General features: G+C 25.6%; 1 protein-coding gene across 1 annotated transcript; it reads left to right on the top strand.

Annotated features, from left to right (window-relative positions):
- Nucleotides 1-3,924: 3,924 nt before the first annotated feature.
- Nucleotides 3,925-21,333, top strand: LOC145832732 (DNA repair and recombination protein RAD54-like). The gene is made up of 14 exons (XM_082940055.1): nucleotides 3,925-4,374; nucleotides 6,097-6,252; nucleotides 8,829-8,977; nucleotides 9,537-9,674; nucleotides 11,229-11,396; nucleotides 11,731-11,868; nucleotides 13,282-13,444; nucleotides 18,282-18,389; nucleotides 18,578-18,714; nucleotides 18,973-19,092; nucleotides 19,654-19,782; nucleotides 20,415-20,615; nucleotides 21,073-21,229; nucleotides 21,301-21,333. Exons 1-14 carry the CDS (start codon nucleotides 3,925-3,927, stop codon nucleotides 21,331-21,333), a joined length of 2,247 nt encoding a protein of 748 aa, XP_082796181.1.
- The last annotated feature ends 581 nt before the right edge of the window (nucleotides 21,334-21,914 follow it).

Here is a 21,914-nt window from a genome sequence, read left to right as displayed (position 1 = left end):
GTTTTGTCAAAATTAAGACAATTACACTTAAAATGATATATTATAGTTTGTTTTATCCGCACATCCAATATTGTATATCTGCTTGGGGTGGTGCTGCTGCCTCTTACTTAAAACCAATTGTTTGTATGCAAAGAAGAGTAATCAGGTCTGTTTGTCGTGTGCCTGCCTTGACTACAACAAAGCCTCTGTTAAAAAAAAAAACTGGTGTGCTAAAATTAAGTGATGTGTATAAATTACAAATTTGTAAGTTGATGCGTAATACTATAACAGGGTTTGATGTAGAGCACAATAGATGTAAATAGACTTGCTAGCTCTGTTCACTCACACAACACAAGATTTCAAAGAAAAGGAATTTTATAACTGAAAGACCTTGAACAAAACTTGACCTAATCTGCTTTAGGTGTTTAGGTCCCAAGTTTTGGTCTAGTGTCCTGAAACTTTAAAAACTTAAAAAAAAGATTGTTTTAAATTTAGTTATAAAAACTATTTGTTAAATAACTACAAGGAGTAAATCTAGAGTGCTTCTGCATGTATGTTTTGTTTCTGTTTAAATTTGATTTATTTTATATGGGCATCAGACTGTGATGTATTTTATGAATGTCCTGGTAATGAAAGAGTCATTGTTATAAATTATTGATATAAATTTTATTTATCTTAAGTTAATGTTAAATGTTATCTTTTTGTTGTTGTGTTAGATTTAAGATAATTCCTTTTAAAAATTTAAATTTAAATTTTTATTAGAAATTAGAGGTAAAAGTATAAAGTTAATACAATATTTTTTATTTTTATTTTTTGAGTTTTATGTCAAGTTATTACTAGCCAATTTATATAATACTTATTATTTTATTGATTTTATTATTGATATATATATATTTTTTTCAAATACAAACATTATCTCTTTTTTCTTACTTACAGTAGTATTTCTTCATTCTAGGTTTTTTTATATAGAACTTAGTACTTTCAATTAGATATTGGTTTATTTGAGTTTGCAACAGCTGATTGATGTGAGTTCACTTATAACATTTGATGTGACCTGATTGAGTGAGTTCACACTGGTGGCAGTGATCACATGATTGGGTTGTTGATGTGTTTTTTGTTATAGCGTCAGCAGATACTTACTTGGGGTTTTGAGCTGCATGATTTTCCCACACTTTGTGGTTTTTTGTGTTGAGATTTTAACCTTGTGAGTGTTTGCCAAATGACGTGTCACCAGGGTTTTTTTCAATAAAGGGTTAGGATTAGTTTTTAGTTTTATTTTGGTTACTTAAAAATATAAGTTCTGATTTTTTGTTTAAAAATGATAGATTCAGTTTCATTTTTAAATAAAAAGTAATTTTTTTCTTGATAAATTTATAGATTGGGCAGGTAGAATAACACATGATGAGCTCAAACTCACTTGCTTGACCTTCAGAAAAGTTTATTGTTGCAGAGGGGAAAGTGAATTGTGATATTTGTCTACCTTAAGGAAAAAAAAACTACTTGGTATTTGTTTTATTACAGGGGTCAGCAGGTCAAAAAGGAGTACAAAGTACTTTTTTTTAAAGATTTTAAAAAACAGGATGACTCAGGACACTTTAAGTTTATTTCAGGACAGGTTTTGGTCTCCTAGGACAGTTTTTTTGAATCAAAGAGTGAAATATACAAAAAAATCTTTTTATGGGGTTTATAATCTTATTTTTACTAGAGGCTGATTTTTGTTAGTTCTTATAACTGGGTGTGAAAAGCACTTGTTTAGTCTATGTTGTAGATGTCTCTTTAATATTAAGTTTTTTTGCAGTGTAGTTTCATCTTCATTGAAAGTTTTATTAAATAAATTTTATTATTTGAATAACTTTAAATTAAGTTTTATACCTGATTTATGAGATTAAAATCCTGAAGGTTTTAGATCCTTTTTTTTTGTTTTCAACTTATTAATAAGTTCTGCTTTAACAAGAAATTTTTAGTACATAGTTTTTTGTTAAGTTTTTTAGAAGTTTATATTAATCAATAATGCTAAATAATTTTATAAAACTGTTTTTAACCAAATATCTAATAGTTTTTACATATTATTTACAAGCACAATACAAGACTTGTAGACTATTGTGCTTACAAATTTATGTTTTTTATAAAAACCTTGTTTATTTCTATAATAATACTTTTTTCCTCCTGCTTATTGTTTTTGTTAAGTGTTTGTGTTATTTTGCTGGTTGCTCTTGTACAAAGGGCAACATAAGATGAGAATTTAATTTATCATACTAATCAAAATCTAAGGAAGGAAATGGTGTGATGCCCATGGTCAAAATAGCAATGTGTTCAAAAAATTCTTACCTTACTTTATTTTATTTGTTATATAATTATACTGAACACTTTTCTTTTATTACTATAACATATCTTATGTCCAAAAGATATTTTCCCACACAATTCCATTGACCATATTGCGTGAATTATTTTTTTTAGGTTGTACATAGCTTTATATTTAGTGAAAAATTATAAAAGCTTTTCAAAAGTTTGTATAAACACAACTAAGAAAATAAAAATCATTGCCATGGTTTACACAATCATACTCCATAACATTCATACACTATTTGCTTATAGATTTTATTTTGTAATGTCTTTTTATCAATGTCAAAAAGTTTTATTTTATTATATTTTTCCTTTAAATCTTGTATAAGAATTATAACATATGTTGAAATATTTCAAAGCAAGATATTTTAGATTAGCAGACAAAGTTTTGAATTCTTATTTCCTTTTGGAAACATTTATATTTTTAATAACATTTGTATGTTTTTAAGTATATCATGATTTTTTGACTTATGGAAGTTCATTTATGAGTAATAAAACACTATAATATAAATATAGTGTTATGCTTATTACATGTATTGTATGTTTATTGATTTTTAATTGAAACTGTGTTTGAAATCTTCTTTAGTTAAAATTTATGTTTTTGTTTCAAAACACTCTTATTGTATAGTTTTATAAGTGACAATAAACAGCTGTAATCTAGTAAGGTTACTAATTTTCTCAAATCTTGTAAAAATTATCTAAAACATTTAGGTTATAAATTCTTTTACTGAAATAAACAAAATTTTTAAGTAGAATTCCTTAAATTAATTTATTTTTTATGTACTTACCAATGGTTTTATTCTAAACTAAATGCTACTGTAAAAAAAAAACTTATTAATTTATTCTTTAGTAGTTGTCTCCTTCTATGAAAATTCAAAATTGAAAGCTGAAAAGTATATTTTAAAAATAAACCCTTGTAAAAGTATTAGTCAAATAGTCAATATTTAAGGATATTCTTCAAAATGATAAAGCTCCTAAATCACCCATTTAAATTAAACTAGCAATAAATAAAAATATATACATACTTTAATATTTTGTCTTATTTTGTAGTTATTAGATCAAGAGCAACTAAAATTCATAAAAGCTTACATGTAAAAAAAATTGTTGAATAGTTTTGAACCAGTTTATGCCATATAAGTTTATGTGGTAGATATTTATTACAATTCAGTAAGTATGTGACTTCTAAATATATAAAAAAATTGTTTTTAATTATTAGCCAATTTTTTTTTATAAATAAAATTAAATGTACGTATGTCTCAAAATATCTTATTGTAAGTATTAAATAACGCAAAGTTTCTTATTAAAAAACTGTTTCATAAGCATAATTGTACTAATTAAAGTATTTAATTCTACATTTAACTCACTTTTATGATAACAAATATTAGCATCAAACTATATAAAAGATTAAGTTTGCAAATAGACTAAAAACAATATTTAATTTTCTTTTGCTGTTTTAAATTATAGATTTTTGTAATATTTTTTAGAATGGTAAAAAAGGAATAAAAATCTAATTTAAACTTTAAATAGTTTAATTTTATAAATTCTTACAGTTAATTATTTTAATTAAAACAAGCTATTCATTAAAATAAAGCCATACTTGAAATGAGAAGAAGTTTAGCTCCAAGCCAAAGAGTCAAAAAAAAGTTTAAATCTGAAGATAATGACAAAGAGTGGAAACCTATAAAAAATGACAAATCTAAAATAAAACAAGAATTTCATTCTCCCCAAGCGTTTATTTCTCCATTTAGAAAGCCCTTGCTTATAAACAAAAATGCTAATAATAGTAGCTCTATAAGTAGCTCTCCTTATGAACAAATAATAAGCAAACTTTTATCAAAGCCTTTCAAAATACCAATAAAAGATTACAAAGGACCAAGTCTTTCTAGAGGTCTTGGCATTAAAAGGCAACAGATAAGAAAGTCACTTCATGATCCATTTGAGGAAAACGCACTAGTTTTATTTGAGCCTCCAGAGTACTCAGCTCATGATTTGATGAAAATGGATAAGACTAAAATACCTGTACATGTGGTAGTTGATCCTCGACTTTCAAAGGTTAATTTTTAATATTTCATTAAGAGTGTAACTAATTTAGCTGTAAAGTTTACAAGTTGCTCTTAACTTGTAGAACTTGTGTATTTTTGTATATATAATTAAATGTTTTTCAAACTTTGGTTATTTTAAGAAACAGAAATAGATGGCAGTTTCTTTTTTTGTAGTTTATATTAATAAAAATTACTTTTTTTTTGTTATTTGAAATATTTACATAATCAACAAGCTGTTTGTATATTTATGTTAAAAAATAAAAATCTGTTAAAATTTTCTTGTTTGTGGAAACTTTTTTCAAAATTTACCTTTTTTCATATGCTTGTTGTATACTCTTTATATTTATATACTTATAAAATATGTAAACTTTAAGACTCTATCTCCCGAAAAGTTTTGTTGTACTTCTAATTTCTTAAAATTACCCTAAAATTAATTAGTTTACTACAAAATGTACCAACTTTTTTTATTGTATAAAAATTTATATTTACAGGGTTGCTACACACTCAGGGTACTCAGGATGACTCAGGACAGTTTTGATTTTTAAAATCTCAAGATAGTTTTAAATTTTTATAAAAATCTCAGGATATATTTTTTTCTAGATCTAGAATGAGATTTAGTTGATCCAGTTTTATTATTGTGTTATTTTATAAAACCAATTTTGTTCAAGAATGTGATTTTTATTGATTTTGAAATTCTTATTTTGAAATTTTTTAGCCTAGCAGCTAATTCTTCACTATTCTTAGAAATAACATTCTAGTTTTTGTTTTAAATATGAAATGAACATTTATCATGACTTGAGTTAAGATTAATCTGTTTAATTAAAGTTAACATAATTAGTAAATATTTTTTCAAGTTAGTACTTTATGTGCTAAGATTAAAGTTAGTCAATTAAAATGTCAAAAAAAGTCCAAACTATTTTCTATTATATATAAAGTTAATTGATATGAACATGTAAAATTATCCACATATTTAGTTTTTTAATCTCAATTGATTTAAACATTAACATCAAATCTTCGAAAACGGTATTACTCATAGGTTCAGTGAACATCTAATGCAGAAGCAGCATACACATCAATCTCAATTTCAATTAATTAAAAGAAAAATGAACATAAGGTTTAAGTAGTTTGCGTCAGAAGCAAAATTTTTTTTTAAAGAGTTTGAAAAAATTTAGGATATCTCAGAGCAGTTTTTGGTCACTCAGGACAGTTTTTTTGACTTAAAAAGTGAAAGAAGAACATGATATTAATTCAATAGTTACATGAAAGTTTTTTTTTTATGTGATTATGCATTTATTTTGTTGAAAATAGTTTTGAGTTTAAATATTACTTGTTGGTAGTTAAAAATACGAACATTTATAGTTATAAAAAAATATCCCTTCTATTTTGTTAGTCGTCTCGTTAAAGTTTTTGAAAATTCAAAACTTAGCTTTTTTTAAAAAATATTATGTATATGTTTTTAAAAAGTAGAAAGATGACTGAAAAAATCTACAGTTAATGCTTAAAATTAATTTAAGTTAACTGATTTATAAAAAAATATAATTAGTTAATGAATTTCAAATTGCTTTACTTGTTGCATATTTAGGATTCAATGCGTTTTTATACTAACTCTGATAAAAATATTTTCATAAAATAAAAACAAGTTCATTTCATATAAATGTGTTCTTTAAGTACATACTTATATATCATTTTCAAGTTTACTGAAAAACTTTGTGTTTATAAACTCAGTTTGCAGATACTAAGGCCTCACCAGAGAGAAGGAGTCAAGTTTTTGTACGACTGCGTGACGGGAGGGCGCATTGATGACATGTACGGATGCATCATGGCTGATGAGATGGGCCTGGGTAAAACTCTTCAGTGCATCACCTTGTTATGGACGCTGATAAAACAAGTTGGTTTTGAAAGTACTTACATATATGTTATTTGATTATACCCTTTTGTACTTGTTAATGTAAATTAAACATCAAAAGTATTAATCTTTTTGATTAGAAAAATTTTTACCCAATAATTTTTCCGAATAACATATATACTTTATTTTTACGTCAAATTTGTGACGTTTGACATTTTTTAATATAGCAAGGAAGTGATAATTAAAAAAAATATATATTGGTATACTTTTTTATAGTTTTGCAATAAAAGTTTAAAGTAATTTTTTTGTTTGAAGTTCCCTTACAACTAAAAATTAAAGAATTAAAAATAAGTTTAAAATTTATGTTTAAATTACATAGTTTGTATTGTATACTTGCTCGATTATCAAAAATTAAAGAATTCTTAGATTTATTTAATTTAATTTTCTAAAGAAAAAATAAATCTATATAAAGTATTTGTTTGTTTATTAATCTCTTATTTCGTATAGAAACCGTTTGTTTACAATAATTATTTGTTGTGAATTGTATTTATATTTTAAAAATCGGTGAACAATTCTTCTGATCAATATATAATTCTGTGTTAGCTTTAGCACTTTGTCATGAATAGTTGTTTAAACTTGTTTAAATTGCTTAATAAGTTACAAATTAAATAGCTATAAACTCAGCTCGATTTTCTATTTAGTTGTTCAACTTTTATGCATTCAAGTTTTATGAACTAGTTTTATTATTTTTTTTGATTTTTTTCTTAAAGCTCGAAACATTTTTTTTAGCTTTGTACTTGATCTATAAATAGAATGAACTACATTGTAACTAATATAAACAAAAACTTTGTGTTCAAAATTCAATTTTCTGTTTAAACTAGTGCTTCTTAGGTACGTAGTTTTTGTTTAGCACGCACATTTTTGATGTGCTCAAAATAACTACACAAGAGAAAGACTACCGTACTTATTAAATAATGTACTGTTTAGTAAGGTCGTAGAGGGGTTAAGTAGTTAAGAAAAACAATTAATTTTCGGATTTTATATGAAAGCTAAACGTATGAACTATATATATTTTTTTTATAGAATATAGAAATCTCATACAATTTATGGGAAATAATTTGTTTTGTAAAAAGTTTGTGTTAGAAATGTATGATTTGCAGATTTTTTATTGTCAATATTCTCAGAAAAATAAAATTTAACTAAAAATCTATTTAATTTTTGAATTTTGTCTAGAGACCTGGGACAAGTTTCTTAGACAGTTTAAAATAGGATTGGACAGAATATAACTTATGACCCGGGGCCACATCCGGTCGGCAGAGTGAAAATGACTAGCCAACCAATTTTTACAAATTTTAATACGGCCGAAAAAGGGTAAAACTAAGTCGTATTTTGTATAAATTATTTCGGTTATTGAGTAACATCGTGAATAAGATGAAATTTAAATTCTCCGACCCACGAAGGATTAATTTTTACACATTGGCCCACTGAACAAAAACGTTGCTTATCTCTAATTGGAAAAATAGTATTTAAGTTTTAAAACCAACAAATTGTCTTTAAAAAAAGTATTGCTTTTATAGAATGGTTTATGTTTTAGTGGTGGACTAGCTGTAGAAATTTAAAAAAATATTGGTTAAAAACTGAAGAAATGTTTTTAGTGAATATGTCTTTGTTATCTTTTTTAGTTTGTGTTCTCAAGAATAAACTTATTGAACTTATCAATTTTATATACGTATTCTGTTAAGCAGTAAAACGTCTCTGATAACCTAGACAAACTCTACAAATTAATATCAACTTATAAAAACAAGGTGGATATACCTATGGCATTTTAATGGTATCTGTATATTTTTTATGACTTTACTATGCATATAGATTAGATCGAACACTATCACGCATATGCTATCCATATACAGGGTTGCCAAAAAACTTTGAAACCGGGAAAAACCTGGGATATGAAAAATATTGAAAAAAAAAACTGGGAAAAACCTGGAATTTTAAACAACTTTTACATGTTAAGTTGTAAAATTTCAATTTGACACGAAAAATCCATAGTATCAATAAAATTTTTTTGTTATCATAATTTTTTTTTTATTAAAAAACACATTTAAAGAAGCTTTAAGATATCTTTTCAATGTCGTTATACTATTTAACACAGTATTTTACCTATAACATAACTTTTAACTAAAAATAGACCAAAAAATGTGTACTTTTAAAAACCTGGAGGCAATTTAGAAAACCTGGAGAAAATTTGCCAAAAACATTAGGCAACCCTGTATATATGACTTACGTAATAAAATCCAATTTTAAATTTAATGTAAAAACCTTAATTCTTAAAATTCTGAATACATTAATTTGAAGCTTATGATTAAATCTCCCACATTATTTAGTAAGAAGTTTAAACTAAAAAAGACAATTAGAAGTGAAACAGTTTAGTTGTATTCAAATGTGTATTATTGTAGCAAATTGATTATAAAAAAAGTATGCTAAACTTCTGTGACTAAAGAAGTTCAAAAAAATTAATTTACTGTGGTATTTTTTATGATATTTATTTAAAAATCCTTTAAGTTGAAAAAAAAGTTTTTGTTTTTGATAATGAGAATTAATATTTTTTTTGCAAATAGAGTCCACAAATGACTCCAACAATCAACAAGTGTGTAATAGTTTCTCCTTCAAGTCTCGTAAAAAATTGGGAAAACGAAGTAGTGAAGTGGCTTGGAACTCATCTGAGCACATTAGCAATCGATAGTGGATCTAAAGCAGAAATTGATAAGTTAGTAATATTGATTCAGTTCGTCTTTACATTATAAAATTTGTAAATGTTGTAAGTACAAGTTGATTATCCAATTGATTTAGGCCATTAGAGAAATGAAAAGACAGATAGTTTATACATTTTTGATATTAATAAATATAAGTCATAAGCCAACTTATTTTAGTTAGGGTTATAAATATAGTAGTGAAAATAAGGGTTAAGTTTTTTTTTCTGTTAATAAGCTTTTCACCGCTTTAGAATCAACCAAAATAGTATAAAGCTAGTGATAGTTAAAGAACGGTTAAACTACACAAATAAAGTATAAAAAGGCTATTCTCTATCAGTAGTGGTAAATAATAATATCATTGACTCTACTTCTTAACTAAACGTACTAAATAAAAGATATTTTTTTTAAATATAGTGTTATCATACAAATAAATATTTTTTGAAGAGGGTATCTTTTTTATGTAAAATTAAATGTTTTGCTTTATATGTTTTTGAAATTCTTTGAATTAAATATGATACAGTACAAAAAAAAACCGTTACTAACAAATTGAACTAACTTTAATTATTTCTATAGGAAATTGTCACAATTTATGATACAGCAGAATAGAAATGCCACCAAAGTTCTGCTCATTTCATATGAAACTTTCCGGCTACACGCTCATGTTTTACACAAAGGAAAAATTGGGTTGATGATCTGTGATGAAGGTCATAGGTTTGTTTAATTATAAAAATCTCTATCACATTTGTTTACTACACATAGTTTGTTTACGTTTTAATCTTTGAAAATAAATGCAGGTTCCACAAATTTTTCGTAAATGTTATCCACCAGATTTTTTACAAATAGCATAAATCCAATTTTTAAAACCTGTTATGTAAGATTAAAAAAAAAACGAAGATGCTCAAAAAATGATGGTCCAAGGACCTGACTGGAAACTAATCATGCATATCTTTCATGATAAAATACATGTTTTTTGTAAATTGTACGATGCTTTCAAATTAAAAGACTAAACATTTTCCTTCTAGAGATTTTTGTTTAGTTACTATAAATGTGTTGTATGTTTTTTATGTGTAAAATTGTGTTTAATTAATTTTCTGAAAAACGTTTCAACATTTAAAATTTATAAACTTTTATAAGGTATCAAAGCTCTTATTAAACTATTTGTTTCATTTAAAGATGTTGTTTTTTTTAATGATTTTGACAAAAATTACGCAAAATAAAAGACATATGACTGTTATGTTCTTAAAAATACACTTTTATACTTTTTATACTTTTTTTTAATATACTTTTTAATTAATTTATTGTATTGTTACCAAAAAAGCACTTTTTACTACCCAGATTAATAAAATATTGGCAGTTATTATTTTAATTTGCAAATATTGTTTAGCAATAAATTTTTTTAAAATTTGAAGTCAAGCTTAACTTTTTTGTTTTGATCTATTTAAACTATTTTTCCAATTTAATTTTTGATTTTTGTTTGAACACTCTAATACTTGATGCTATTGTGGTGTGCTTTATTTAAATGTTTAGTTTTTCTAATTTGCACATTTAGTTAAAACAAAGCAACAAAGAAAAATATAAGTAAGTCAAAGTGGTCTAGTAGGAGTACATACTTGTTTTTTTTTTAATTTAAATTAATACTTAAACTTTTATGTGTAACTATTTTCAAACTTACTGTGCAAAGAGAAAAACTGGTGTAGTCTATTTATATTAAATACTTAATTAACTTTGATTTTTGACGAAATATTATTATGTGCAATAATTAATGCATTTGTAAGTTTTTTTAGATAAAAATAAAAGTTTTGATGAACTAATTTTCCGAACAAATATTCTGTTGCCTTTTAAACTAGCATGAGTAAATATATTTTTAAACTTAAATTGAATTGTTCTTAATTAATAATAGTTGTTGTCTAGCCCACATTTAATTAAAAAGTAAGCTTTTTTACTTTGTTTTACGTTGTACTTTGTTATTGAGTTTAACAAGATTTATTGTTTTACAATTTGTGAAAAATTAGAGACTTTCAAATAGAAATGTTCTATTTAAGTAATAATTGTAACAGATAATCCATTTGGAATACTCGGTTCAGCACTAAACACTTAAAAGTAAATTTCGTATGTTATCTTGTTAAACTTTAAGCTGTGAGTACTATAATTTTTTGATTTTTATTGTAATGGTATAAAACTACTGAATTAAAAAAAAATTTTACTTGATTTTCTTAATATTTTTTTTAAAGCTTACTAAATTATTTATTAAACTTAACTTAACAGACTGAAAAACTGTGAAAATCAGACTTACTCAGCTCTAGCAAATTGTAATTGCAAAAGAAGAGTTTTATTGTCAGGCACCCCCATTCAAAATGATCTTCTTGAGTATTTTAGTTTGGTCCAGTTTGTTAACAATGGATTGCTCGGTACTGCTGCAGAGTTTAAAAGACAGTAAGTGTTATGGAGTTAAAAAAAAAAAACATTCTAGTCTGGTTTCATACCAACAAACGTAATATTGCAAATTAATACTGAAAGTTTATTTAAAAATAATTATCAAGTGTTATAAAAAGACTATTAACATAAGGGACGAAGTAAAATAGTTTTGATTCAAAGTTACAGATTTTTATTCAAAATGGTTCAATGTTTGCTTTTTGAAATACGGACAATAAAACCTCAATCGACTTATGAACTATAAAATTAGTTTTATTTTTATTTAGGTGAATTCTAAACTTTTGTAGCATAAGAAACTAACTTAAAAAAGTGCTGAACTGAAAATTGTTTAAAGATACGAAATTCCCATACTCCGAGGTCGAGATTCATCGGCAAGTGACAAGTGTAAGGAAAAAGGCGAGGAAAAACTCAAGCAACTTGGTGATGTAGTTAATTCTTGCATAATCAGAAGAACATCTAGTCTACTTTCCAAGTAAGTTATTATTGAATTTAAAATAAACTTCGCACTTTAGTAGTGATCTATCCTATCCAATTTAAGATTTATTTATTTTAAGTTTAATTAACTTTTATATAGAATAAGAGGAGGCTACATACGGCCTGCGGATTGGTTCGGGATAGCGACTTGTTTTTAATTTAAAACTTTGTACTAAAAAAATCGATTCGATAAAAGTTAAAATTTTATTTACAAGTTAAATATAAGTGATGTAAGTTAAATAAGTTAAGAGTAAACGTAGGTGCTAACTTTCTACTTATACTGTTACAGTTTGGTCAGACAAATTAAGTAGTCTTTTTAGTAATATTTTACAAAAGTAAAACGATCTACTAAATTCTATGTCTTTTACAATTGGCCAATTTTATGTACAAATGGCGACCACATCTTGTTCATTGACAATAAAAGTTACTAGACACTATTAAAGATAACTGAATAAAATTTACAAAAAATGACTGATTTAGAAATGAAAAATTCATTAAAATTGAAAACAGTACATAAAAAAGCAAAATAAAAACAGCAAAGTCATTAAATTAGTGAAATAAACTAGTATGAAACGATCATCATGCTGTTATTTATCTAATTAAAAAAAAGGTAATAAATGGCATTTAGAAAGTTAACTTTTGAGTTTTGATTAAACTTTTTATGATGTTTGTTGCGACCAAACAATATTTATAAATGTTGGTAAACCTTACATTATACATCAATTACTATTTGTTAAAGTATGTATTACTGTGAAATTGTTTATGCTCGATGGTTTTTTATGTGTTTTCAGATAACTTTTTGTTATATATTTGATTTTATTTTTTATATATGAACCTTATGTTTCTACATAAAAATTTACCGCTTATTTTTCTAAATAATTGGATCTGGATCTTAGCAAAATAGGCTGGTTCCAGTAAATTATTATACTTTAATACAAGAAAGCTTATGTTGAACAATTTAATATGAAAAGTATATAAATTTATAGCTAAGTTGCATTGTATAATATTTAAAGAGTATACTTGTAGCGTATAAGAAGTAACGTTAATTTGTACAGAGGTAAAAAAATATTTAATTTTTAGTGAAAAGTATGTATTGAAATTAAAATAAAAAAGTTAAACGTTTTTACAATTTTGTGCAGAGCAAAAGTTGTACTAATTTGAATAACTACTTTTTATCATTTTATGAAAATATTTGTATGAAAGTAATTTAATTTTGACAACATATATTTAAAAGCTGAATGAGTTTTTAATAATATTGTTTTTGTTTATATACTTAATAATGTTTTACATTACATACTGACATTTATTTTCTTTAAGTCCTTTGGTTAACAACAAGGTCACAAATGTTGTTAGTTTTGTTGTAAAAGTTTAAGTAAATGCTCATAAATACAATTTTTATGAATTTGTTTAGATACTTGCCAGTTAAAACGGAGTTAGTTATATGCTGCCCGCTAACAGATGTGCAATATGCACTTTATAATGCCTTTATGAGCAGACAAGACTTCACTAAAACAAGTAACAAAGAGAAAGGTATGACTTCAAGGGGGCTTGCCGCAATTACTCAAATGAAAAAAGTTCGTAACATTGTTTTATGACTTTTTTTTTAAACTTTTTGTTTTATATTTCTAATGAAATAAGAATACTGTTTAGTTTTTTTTATTAAATTATTAACTGAAAACTTACATAGTATATCTTTCAGTATTTATTTTTCTGAAATATATGTATTGATTACTAAGTCTTTCTTTGTTTGATACAAAAAAGGTTTAAAGTTTGTAAAATTTGTGTATAGCAACTCGTAGAAAAAAACAGTGGTAAATTATTAATTAAAACTACTTAAAAGAATTCGTAAAGTATTGTTAAATGTTTTACTTGATTATGGTTCTATTGTCTCCTCTCGTCAATTTTGTTGTATAAGTTATATTTTCGAAAGCTTATATGCTACTTAACTGTTTAAAAGTAACTTAATAGTAGTTTGCTAATAAAGAACCTAACGAAAGAAGTTTCTTTGAATATACAATGATAGCAACAATTTTCACAGTTTTTACTTTATTCAACTAGCAAACGTTTCTCTGTGTAAACAATTCACAAATTTCCAAGCTCTGAAAATAAATAAGTACTGCAACAAATAATAGAAGATTACTAAGATGTAGGTTTACTAAATATCAATTGGATACTTTCTAATGTATTTCTTCTATTCTTGTTATCTTTAAGCACAATAGAGAGATTAATCGTCATTGCCCTCTTCAGTGAAGATTTTGGAGGAACTACCTACTACGTTTGATGATACTAATAAAAGAAGACATGCATTAGAGTTTATTAATTTATATTTTGTAAATACATATTTATTTTCATTATCTTCTATTCGTTTTTGCAGTACTAGTTTTTTACAGTACTCCGTGGAACTTTGTTAGTTTTTTAACACAGAGAAACGTTTGTTAGTTGAAAAAAGCAAAAACTGAGTTAGTTGTTGTTTTAAAATACTATTCCCAACTAAGTCTACAAAAGTAGACAAAGTAATTTGGAACCTTAGAATTAAAAAAATATGGAAAAAAAACATAACTTTCGTATTTAGATATCTTGTTTTTTTTTATTTGTATAAGTTTAAATAGTTTGAGCAACTCTAAGTTTTGTTAACTTAAAGTATAGTTGTTTATAAAGTTTAACTTTAATAGTAATTATAAAAACATTTTAATTAAATAGTTTGTAGTTTATAAAAAAAAAATATTTTATTTTTTTATTGTGAAAATAACTTTCATGTACGTCATGGGAGCCGATCATTTCTAACTTGCGATCATTTCTAACCCGATCACTTCTAACCCAATCACTTCTAATTAACCCAATCACTTCTAACTCGATCATATCTAATTCGATCATATCTGATTCGATCATATCTGATTCGATCATTTTTAACCGGATCTAGGTGTATTAAAGATTAGAAAAATGTGAAACTATTTCTTAAACATGGTACGCAAACTATGAACCACAAAAGGGTCTTTGAATATTTTTTTAGTTTCCGTAACATTAAAAAAAGTTATATTTAACATTTAAATTTTTTAGCTTTTAACAAAATATCGTTATTCGGCAGTGAAATTAGAAATTTGAGTTTTTTTTTATGACTAAGTAAGAAGACCATAAATAAAGACAACAACTGAAAAAACCAAAACTTATCAAGATCCCAACAAATATTAAGTTTATATAAAAACAAAAACACTGACTATTGTAGTTAGTTCACTGAAAATTATTGCAAAGAAAATTAGTAAAAATTTATATGTATATTTTGAGATATGCTACGCAGACTAAAAAGAACCGAAATGTCCTACTTTTTCTATGGGCTCATTATCGACCCAATAAACCCGAAGTCGAAAAAAAAAACGTAATATGTTTTAGATGTATCATTTTGCTATTAAGTTCTGTAAAAATATACTTTTAGGACAAAGAAACTGTTATGTGTTGAAATTTGTGAGTCAAGAAAATAAATAAAATATTTATCTACCTAGATTAGAGCAAAAAAAAATCAATGACACTTAAACAGACTTGTTTATAAATACTATGAGTACGAGGATGATCAAATCTCGTCTAATTAAACTTCTTTAAAATTTTTAGTTAAGTTTATATAATATATCAAAAGTATCGTCATTTGATTCACTTTTATTGTTTTAAATACATATAAATTAAAACTAATGTTGATATATTTATTTTTTACTTTATTTAAAAGATTTAAAAAAGGTAAGCACAAACAAAATAACAACGAAAAAAAAAACACTGTATATAATTTAAAAATAAAAAATGTAAGGATTGATTATACCAATTCGATCATCAGACTATCTGAGACCGGTTTTCTTCCTCATTAGGACTCATCAGTCAGGCACAACCGAAAGTAAAAAATACTTATAGTTAAAATAATAATAACTACGAGCAAAAGATCGTAAGAACTTTTTTTTTATAAAGTAAATAAATGTAATTGTAAACGATTAAATATATGAAATTAAGTTCTAATTCATGTCGTAATGAAAATATTTTGGATATAATATATACTTAAGTTAATTTTTTCAAGAAGATTAACTAGACGAAACTTGATAACCCTCGGACTCGTAACATTAATAAACAAATCTGTTTAAGTGGTTATGTCTAAAAATAATAAATTTCCACTAAAAAAACAAAAGTGTTCTAAATCGTTTATTGTTTGTTTTAATTACATTATCTAAACAGATCTTTGCAAGTTGTGGAACAATTTGTGCAAGTTTTTAAGCTTAAAGTCGAAATTTACGGACTATAAAATCGTAATAGATGGCTATTAAACTTAAAGGTCAGTCGTGACCATAATAGTCACTCATAATTGCAGAGTCAGCTAAAATTTTTTTTTTAGTTTTTAACAATAACTATAAAAACTTTTTTTTTGCGTTTTATTTAATATGTTTGAGTAAGATGGATTAGAAATAAGGGTATCAATAAAAAAATTAATAAAAGCTTTAAGAAAATTTGCTGACTCAGCAAATATGCAAATCAGACTGATCTTTAGGTTTAATTTCCGTTTTAGATTAGTCAACTACTGTACAACGCTTGCGCTAGACTTACAACAAAGCTTATAGACTGTAATATGAAAATATTTGTATCTGAATATTATATTTGTAACAGTTTAATTTTCTAAATTCACTTGTGTTAAAATAATATTCTAGTCATCTAAATGACAAGTTTATATTACTTTAGTGTAGTAAAAACAGCTTACCTTAAAAATTAAACAAAAAATTTAGAAAAATATCTAGTTGTAACAAAATATGCATTTTGTTGTTTTTTAAATGACCGCCAGGGGGCGTTAGACGATTGTTATCAAATCAACACACAATAAAACTTAAAATATGTCTGTTATTACGCTCAGTTAAGCCATAAGACCATGCGAGAGGCACACTAACTGATTTTAAGGGCTATTTTATTATTTTCATTTTATAAGATCTTGATGTTTATTTGCATTATTGTATTATATTTGCTTAGTTCAGTCATAAGATTGTGCAAGAAGCACATAACAATTTAAGACTCTAATTATTAGTAAGACCTATTTTGTATTTAAGATTGTGTCATTCGGACACTTTAAGAACATTATTAAGACATTTTAATTTGTGGAATTTGATGTTTACTTGTTGTGTTTATATTCGCAGTTTTATTCTACTGATAAATTGGCTGCTTTATCATTTCTACTTCCTAATTTTCACATTAACATCACGTTTTCAATAAACTCACTTCATTAAAGAAATCATATATATTAAGTTTATTACATACTTATTAATTACTAAGTTAAACCTAATGAGTAAGGTATGTTCAGTAAAAGCCTTAAGATCTAAACGCGCTAAACGTTTAGCACAAAAAAGGGGACTTCCCCCAAATAAAGGTAGTTCCTACCACAGGCTGAGGACTACATAGTAAATCTTACTTAATTTGAAAAAAAGTTTGATTTAAGCAGTTTGATATGAAAAAAATTCAAAATAAGGAAAACAACTTGAAATTAAAATAAGTTAAATAAATTAATTCTTAAAAATTTATTCTAATTAAAGCTATATAAACATTAAGTTTTTGTTAAGACAAAGTAAACTATATTGTAATTTAAGAACAATTTTGTTAACATTAGTTTGGTTTCAAAATAAACACTGATTATAATAAATCTAAAAAACATAAATTTTTTACTGATCGAGTTAGAAAAGATCGTGTAAGAAATGATCATGTTAGATCGGGTTAGAAACAATCGGGTTAGATATGATCGGGTTAGAAGTAATCGGGTTAGAAATGATCGGTTTAAAAGTGATCGAGTTAGAAGTGATCGAGTTAGAAGTGATCAGGTTAGAAGTGATCGCGGGTTAGAAATGATTGTAAACCGTTTGTCATATTTACTATTACATAGCATTTTACTTGAAAAGTCAAATAGGTAACATTGTAGTAATAAACTCTTGTGAATATTTGTACTCACTCTCCTATTTTTCTGAGACCTCATAGTTGTAAAACAAAAAACTTAATGCAATTTATAGTTTCATCCTTAACACTAATCATTACATTAAAGACATTTTCAAAAATTTTGTGTTTAAAACTTAGGACATTAGTCAGCTTTTCCTAACTCATATTTTTGTTAAATTATATAATTTTTTATTACACTCAAAAATATTTTGAAGGGTTTTTTCGTTGGCGTAAAACTCAATAGTATATATGAAATATTTGTGTACTTTATTTAATAATCGAATTAATTCTTTTGATTTTAATCATAAAAAATATTATACCTAATAGTCTTTTAAAGTTTAGTTTTGTTATAAATAAACACTGAAGTATTAATTAACTTGATTACAATTTAAAAATTTAAGTTGACTATTTTAACTCTTGTGACTTAAAATAATTACAGAGTTTAAAATATTACTCGATGGTATTTTTCAGTTGTGCAATCATCCGGCCTTGCTGTATGAAAAGTGCGAAAGTGAAGAAGCAGGATACGAAAACATGATGCAATTCTTTCCTCAAAATTACAATCATAAAGTTTTACAGGTTCTGTAAAATATTTATCAGTTTTAAAATACGGTTTTAATTTTTCAATGTAGTCAAATGCTTAAAATATCTATAGATAATTTATGTTGATGTTTCTAATCTTTCTAAAACAACTTAGCTCTCTTATTAAGATTTTAATCTGAGAATATTTTTTTGTTCAATTACGTAACCGCAGTTTTTCCACACAGCCAGAACTGTCGGGTAAAATGATGTTAGTTGATTTGCTGATGGCGGCCACAAAAGCAACGTGCGATGATAAATACGTACTTGTTTCTAATTACACGCAAACACTTGACCTTTGCGAAAAACTCTGTAGATTGAGAAGGTAAACACCGTATTTTTTAGGTTGAATTGAAAGCTTTTAAAAGTCTGTTGTAATGTTTGTTGCATAACAGGTTTTGTTGAAAGCTATCTGCAGGGTTGCCATAAAGCCTGGAAAACCTGGAATTTGACAAGTTGGGCAAAAAAACCCACGAAAACCTGAAATTTTAGAAATTTTAAAATCAAAATAGGAATTTTGAACAAAATAATTATTTTTTGTAGTTTAAATTACTAATAAAGCTAAAATATATAACATTTTCAGGTACACATTTGTTCGACTAGATGGTAGCATGTCTATTAAAAAGCGCGCTAAAATTGTTGAAAAATTTAATGACAGATCATCAGACTATTTCGTATTTATGCTCAGCAGTAAAGCAGGCGGGTTAGTGTGGTTATTTTTAAATGTTTTTTTCGTGTTTAGAATTTTTCAGAAGTTCTATCTAAAAAAGTAAATTAAAAGTTTCTATTTTATTTTTGTTGTACAAATTTAGTATAAAAATATATATTTTATATTTTAAATAGTTTTTAAGGCAATTTTTGTATATAAAAAATATTAAACAAGTGTAAGTACCAGAAGAATTTGATTTCATTACTTGGTTGGCTACATAGTTTTATATAAAAATTAAATAAATTGTGAATTTTATATGTTTTTTTTTTTAATATATTCAAAATGTGTTTTTCATAGATACCTTATTTATTTTTTTACTATTTTTATAATCTAAAAATTTGAAGAAACTTAGAAATTTTAAGACATCTCGTAGTTTACCTTGATTATGTTAAGAATGTTTACATAATTACTTTTTCGATAGCAATTATACTAAGACTCTAATATGATTTGATATGTTTTTATTTGAAATATTTAAAAGTTTTATGTGCTATTTCATTTACTCATTGTGTCAAAAATATTTGAATAGTTATTTTTCAACTCAAAAAAAAAAAACAGCTGTGGATTGAATCTGATTGGTGCAAATCGGCTCGTCATGTTCGATCCTGATTGGAATCCAGCTAATGACGAGCAAGCGATGGCTCGTGTGTGGCGCGATGGACAGAAGAAACCTTGCTTCATTTATCGGTTATTTTCAAATAAATATTTCATAGAAGAAATATAAAGTTTAAAATAATATATAAAAGGATATATTTTTTCTTTCTGTTACCAGTAAACAAAAAACTAAAGTGGTTAACTCTATTATAATAAAAAATTAGAAAAATTTTAAAAAAAAGATGTTGTTTTGATAATTTTATCTTTCAAATTATTTTCAGGGTTGCCACTTAACCTGGAAACCTGGAAAAACCTGGAATTTGACAATTTAGGCTAAAATAATATAGAAAAACCTGGAATTTGAGAAATTTTGAAAGAAACCTGGAAAAACCTGGAATTTTTAACAATTTTTACATTTTCAGTAGTAAAATTTTGATTTGACACAGAAAATAAATCATATAAGTAAGATTTTTTTGTCATCTTCAAAAAGTTTTTTTATTAAAAAACACATTTATAGTAACTTTACAATATCTTTTCAATGTTTATACTATTTAACACAGTTTCTTATATAGAAATTAACTTAAAATTAAAAATAGACCCAAAAATGTGTACTTTTAAAAACCTGGAAGAAATTTGAAAAACTTGGAAAAAATTTTGAAAAAACGAGTGGCAACCCTGTATTTTTAAATATTTTATGTTCAGTATATAAGCTTATTAATTTGTAGTCTTTTGGCCACATCATCCATAGAAGAGAAGATTTTCCAACGACAAGCCCACAAGAAGGCACTGTCGAGTTGCGTAGTCGACCAAGAAGTTGACGTTGCCAGGCATTTCTCACGTGATCAGCTGAGAAAGCTTTTTCGACCAATGACCGAAGAAATGCGCAAGATGAGAAGCGACACTCATCAAACACTAAACTGCAAACGGTTTGATTATTAATAAATTTACAGTATAACATAATAATGATACAAAATACTGTTGCAATTATAAAATTTTTTGATACAGTTTTCTATAATTTTGTTGATGTAGATTTTAATGTTTTTAAGATAAAAATCATATTAAACCGTATTAACAATACTATAAAAAATTGCAATATTACAAAATAGACCTTTAAGTTAACCAGTTTTTATAAAAAGCAAGTTAATATAAACATTTTGAAAGTCTAGTCTAGGATTTCCTATACTCGTTTTCATAAATGCCCGCTATGGCCAAAATTTAAAATAAATCGCTCCGTTAAAAAGTTAGTTACATATTAACTTTTTTGCCAAAAATTATCAAGCAAACATTTTAATGAAAAAAGAAATCATTATTAGAACCTAATATAAGCTAAAACACTAATATTTAGAAGGTTTAATAAAAAAAGAGAACATTAAATATTTACAGATGCGTGAATGAGGTGCAAGTTAGAAGTCCCTCGTCCACGGCAGATTGCAACTCGGACTTGCAAGATTGGCACCATTGCTACTCCCACAAGAACATTCCTGACAAAATACTACGCACTGTTTGGGAACCTTCCGGCGCCAGTTTCGCCTTTCATCAGGTATTTAATATTTTGTGATTTTACACAAACACGCTTAGATAAAAAGTATTTAACAATGCATTTGTTTTCAGATATCCCATCAGCAGCAAAAGAAAACCTTGTAAACTGTTTTACTTTTTTTAATGCAAACACCGCCATAATGTTTTTCCTTAGAAGCTTTTTGTTAACTAATATAGTAGTAGACTGTGATTTGATAAAATACTTTCTACTTGAATGAGTTGTATAGATATTCTTATTGTGTACTAAAAAGTATAGATATGGTTGACAACTTGGTTTAAATTAAAGCTCTATACTTTTGTAGTTACTTTAACACAAAACAGATCTTTTAAAGTTTTTTTGTATTGATGGTCTATTAAAATGCTACTTAAATGATTGAGCTAAAAATTTTTTTACGCTACTTAAAGTCTTTTTTTTTTCTAAAAAGGTTCATAAGATAGTTTTTACTTCTAGAATTAATCACGGTTTTTGGGTGAAGGAACTATTTTTTTAATTTTAATTGATCAATTTTAATAATATATATAACTCTTTTTATAATTTTACATTAACTTTCCAAACGCGTCAACCGTTAAAGCGTATTGCTTAAAAAAGTTTTTATTTTTAGTAACTTTAGAAAGTAACAAGTTTAATTTAGTGAAATGTTTTCAGTATATTTAAATATTTTTGTTGAAGTTGGTAAAGCCTTTTT

Source organism: Thalia democratica, chromosome 3 (genome assembly GCF_965202585.1).
Source record: "Thalia democratica chromosome 3, ktThaDemo2.hap1.1, whole genome shotgun sequence".
Classification (NCBI taxonomy): Eukaryota; Metazoa; Chordata; class Thaliacea; order Salpida; family Salpidae; genus Thalia; species Thalia democratica.
This window is presented reverse-complemented; position numbering and strand designations above follow the sequence as displayed.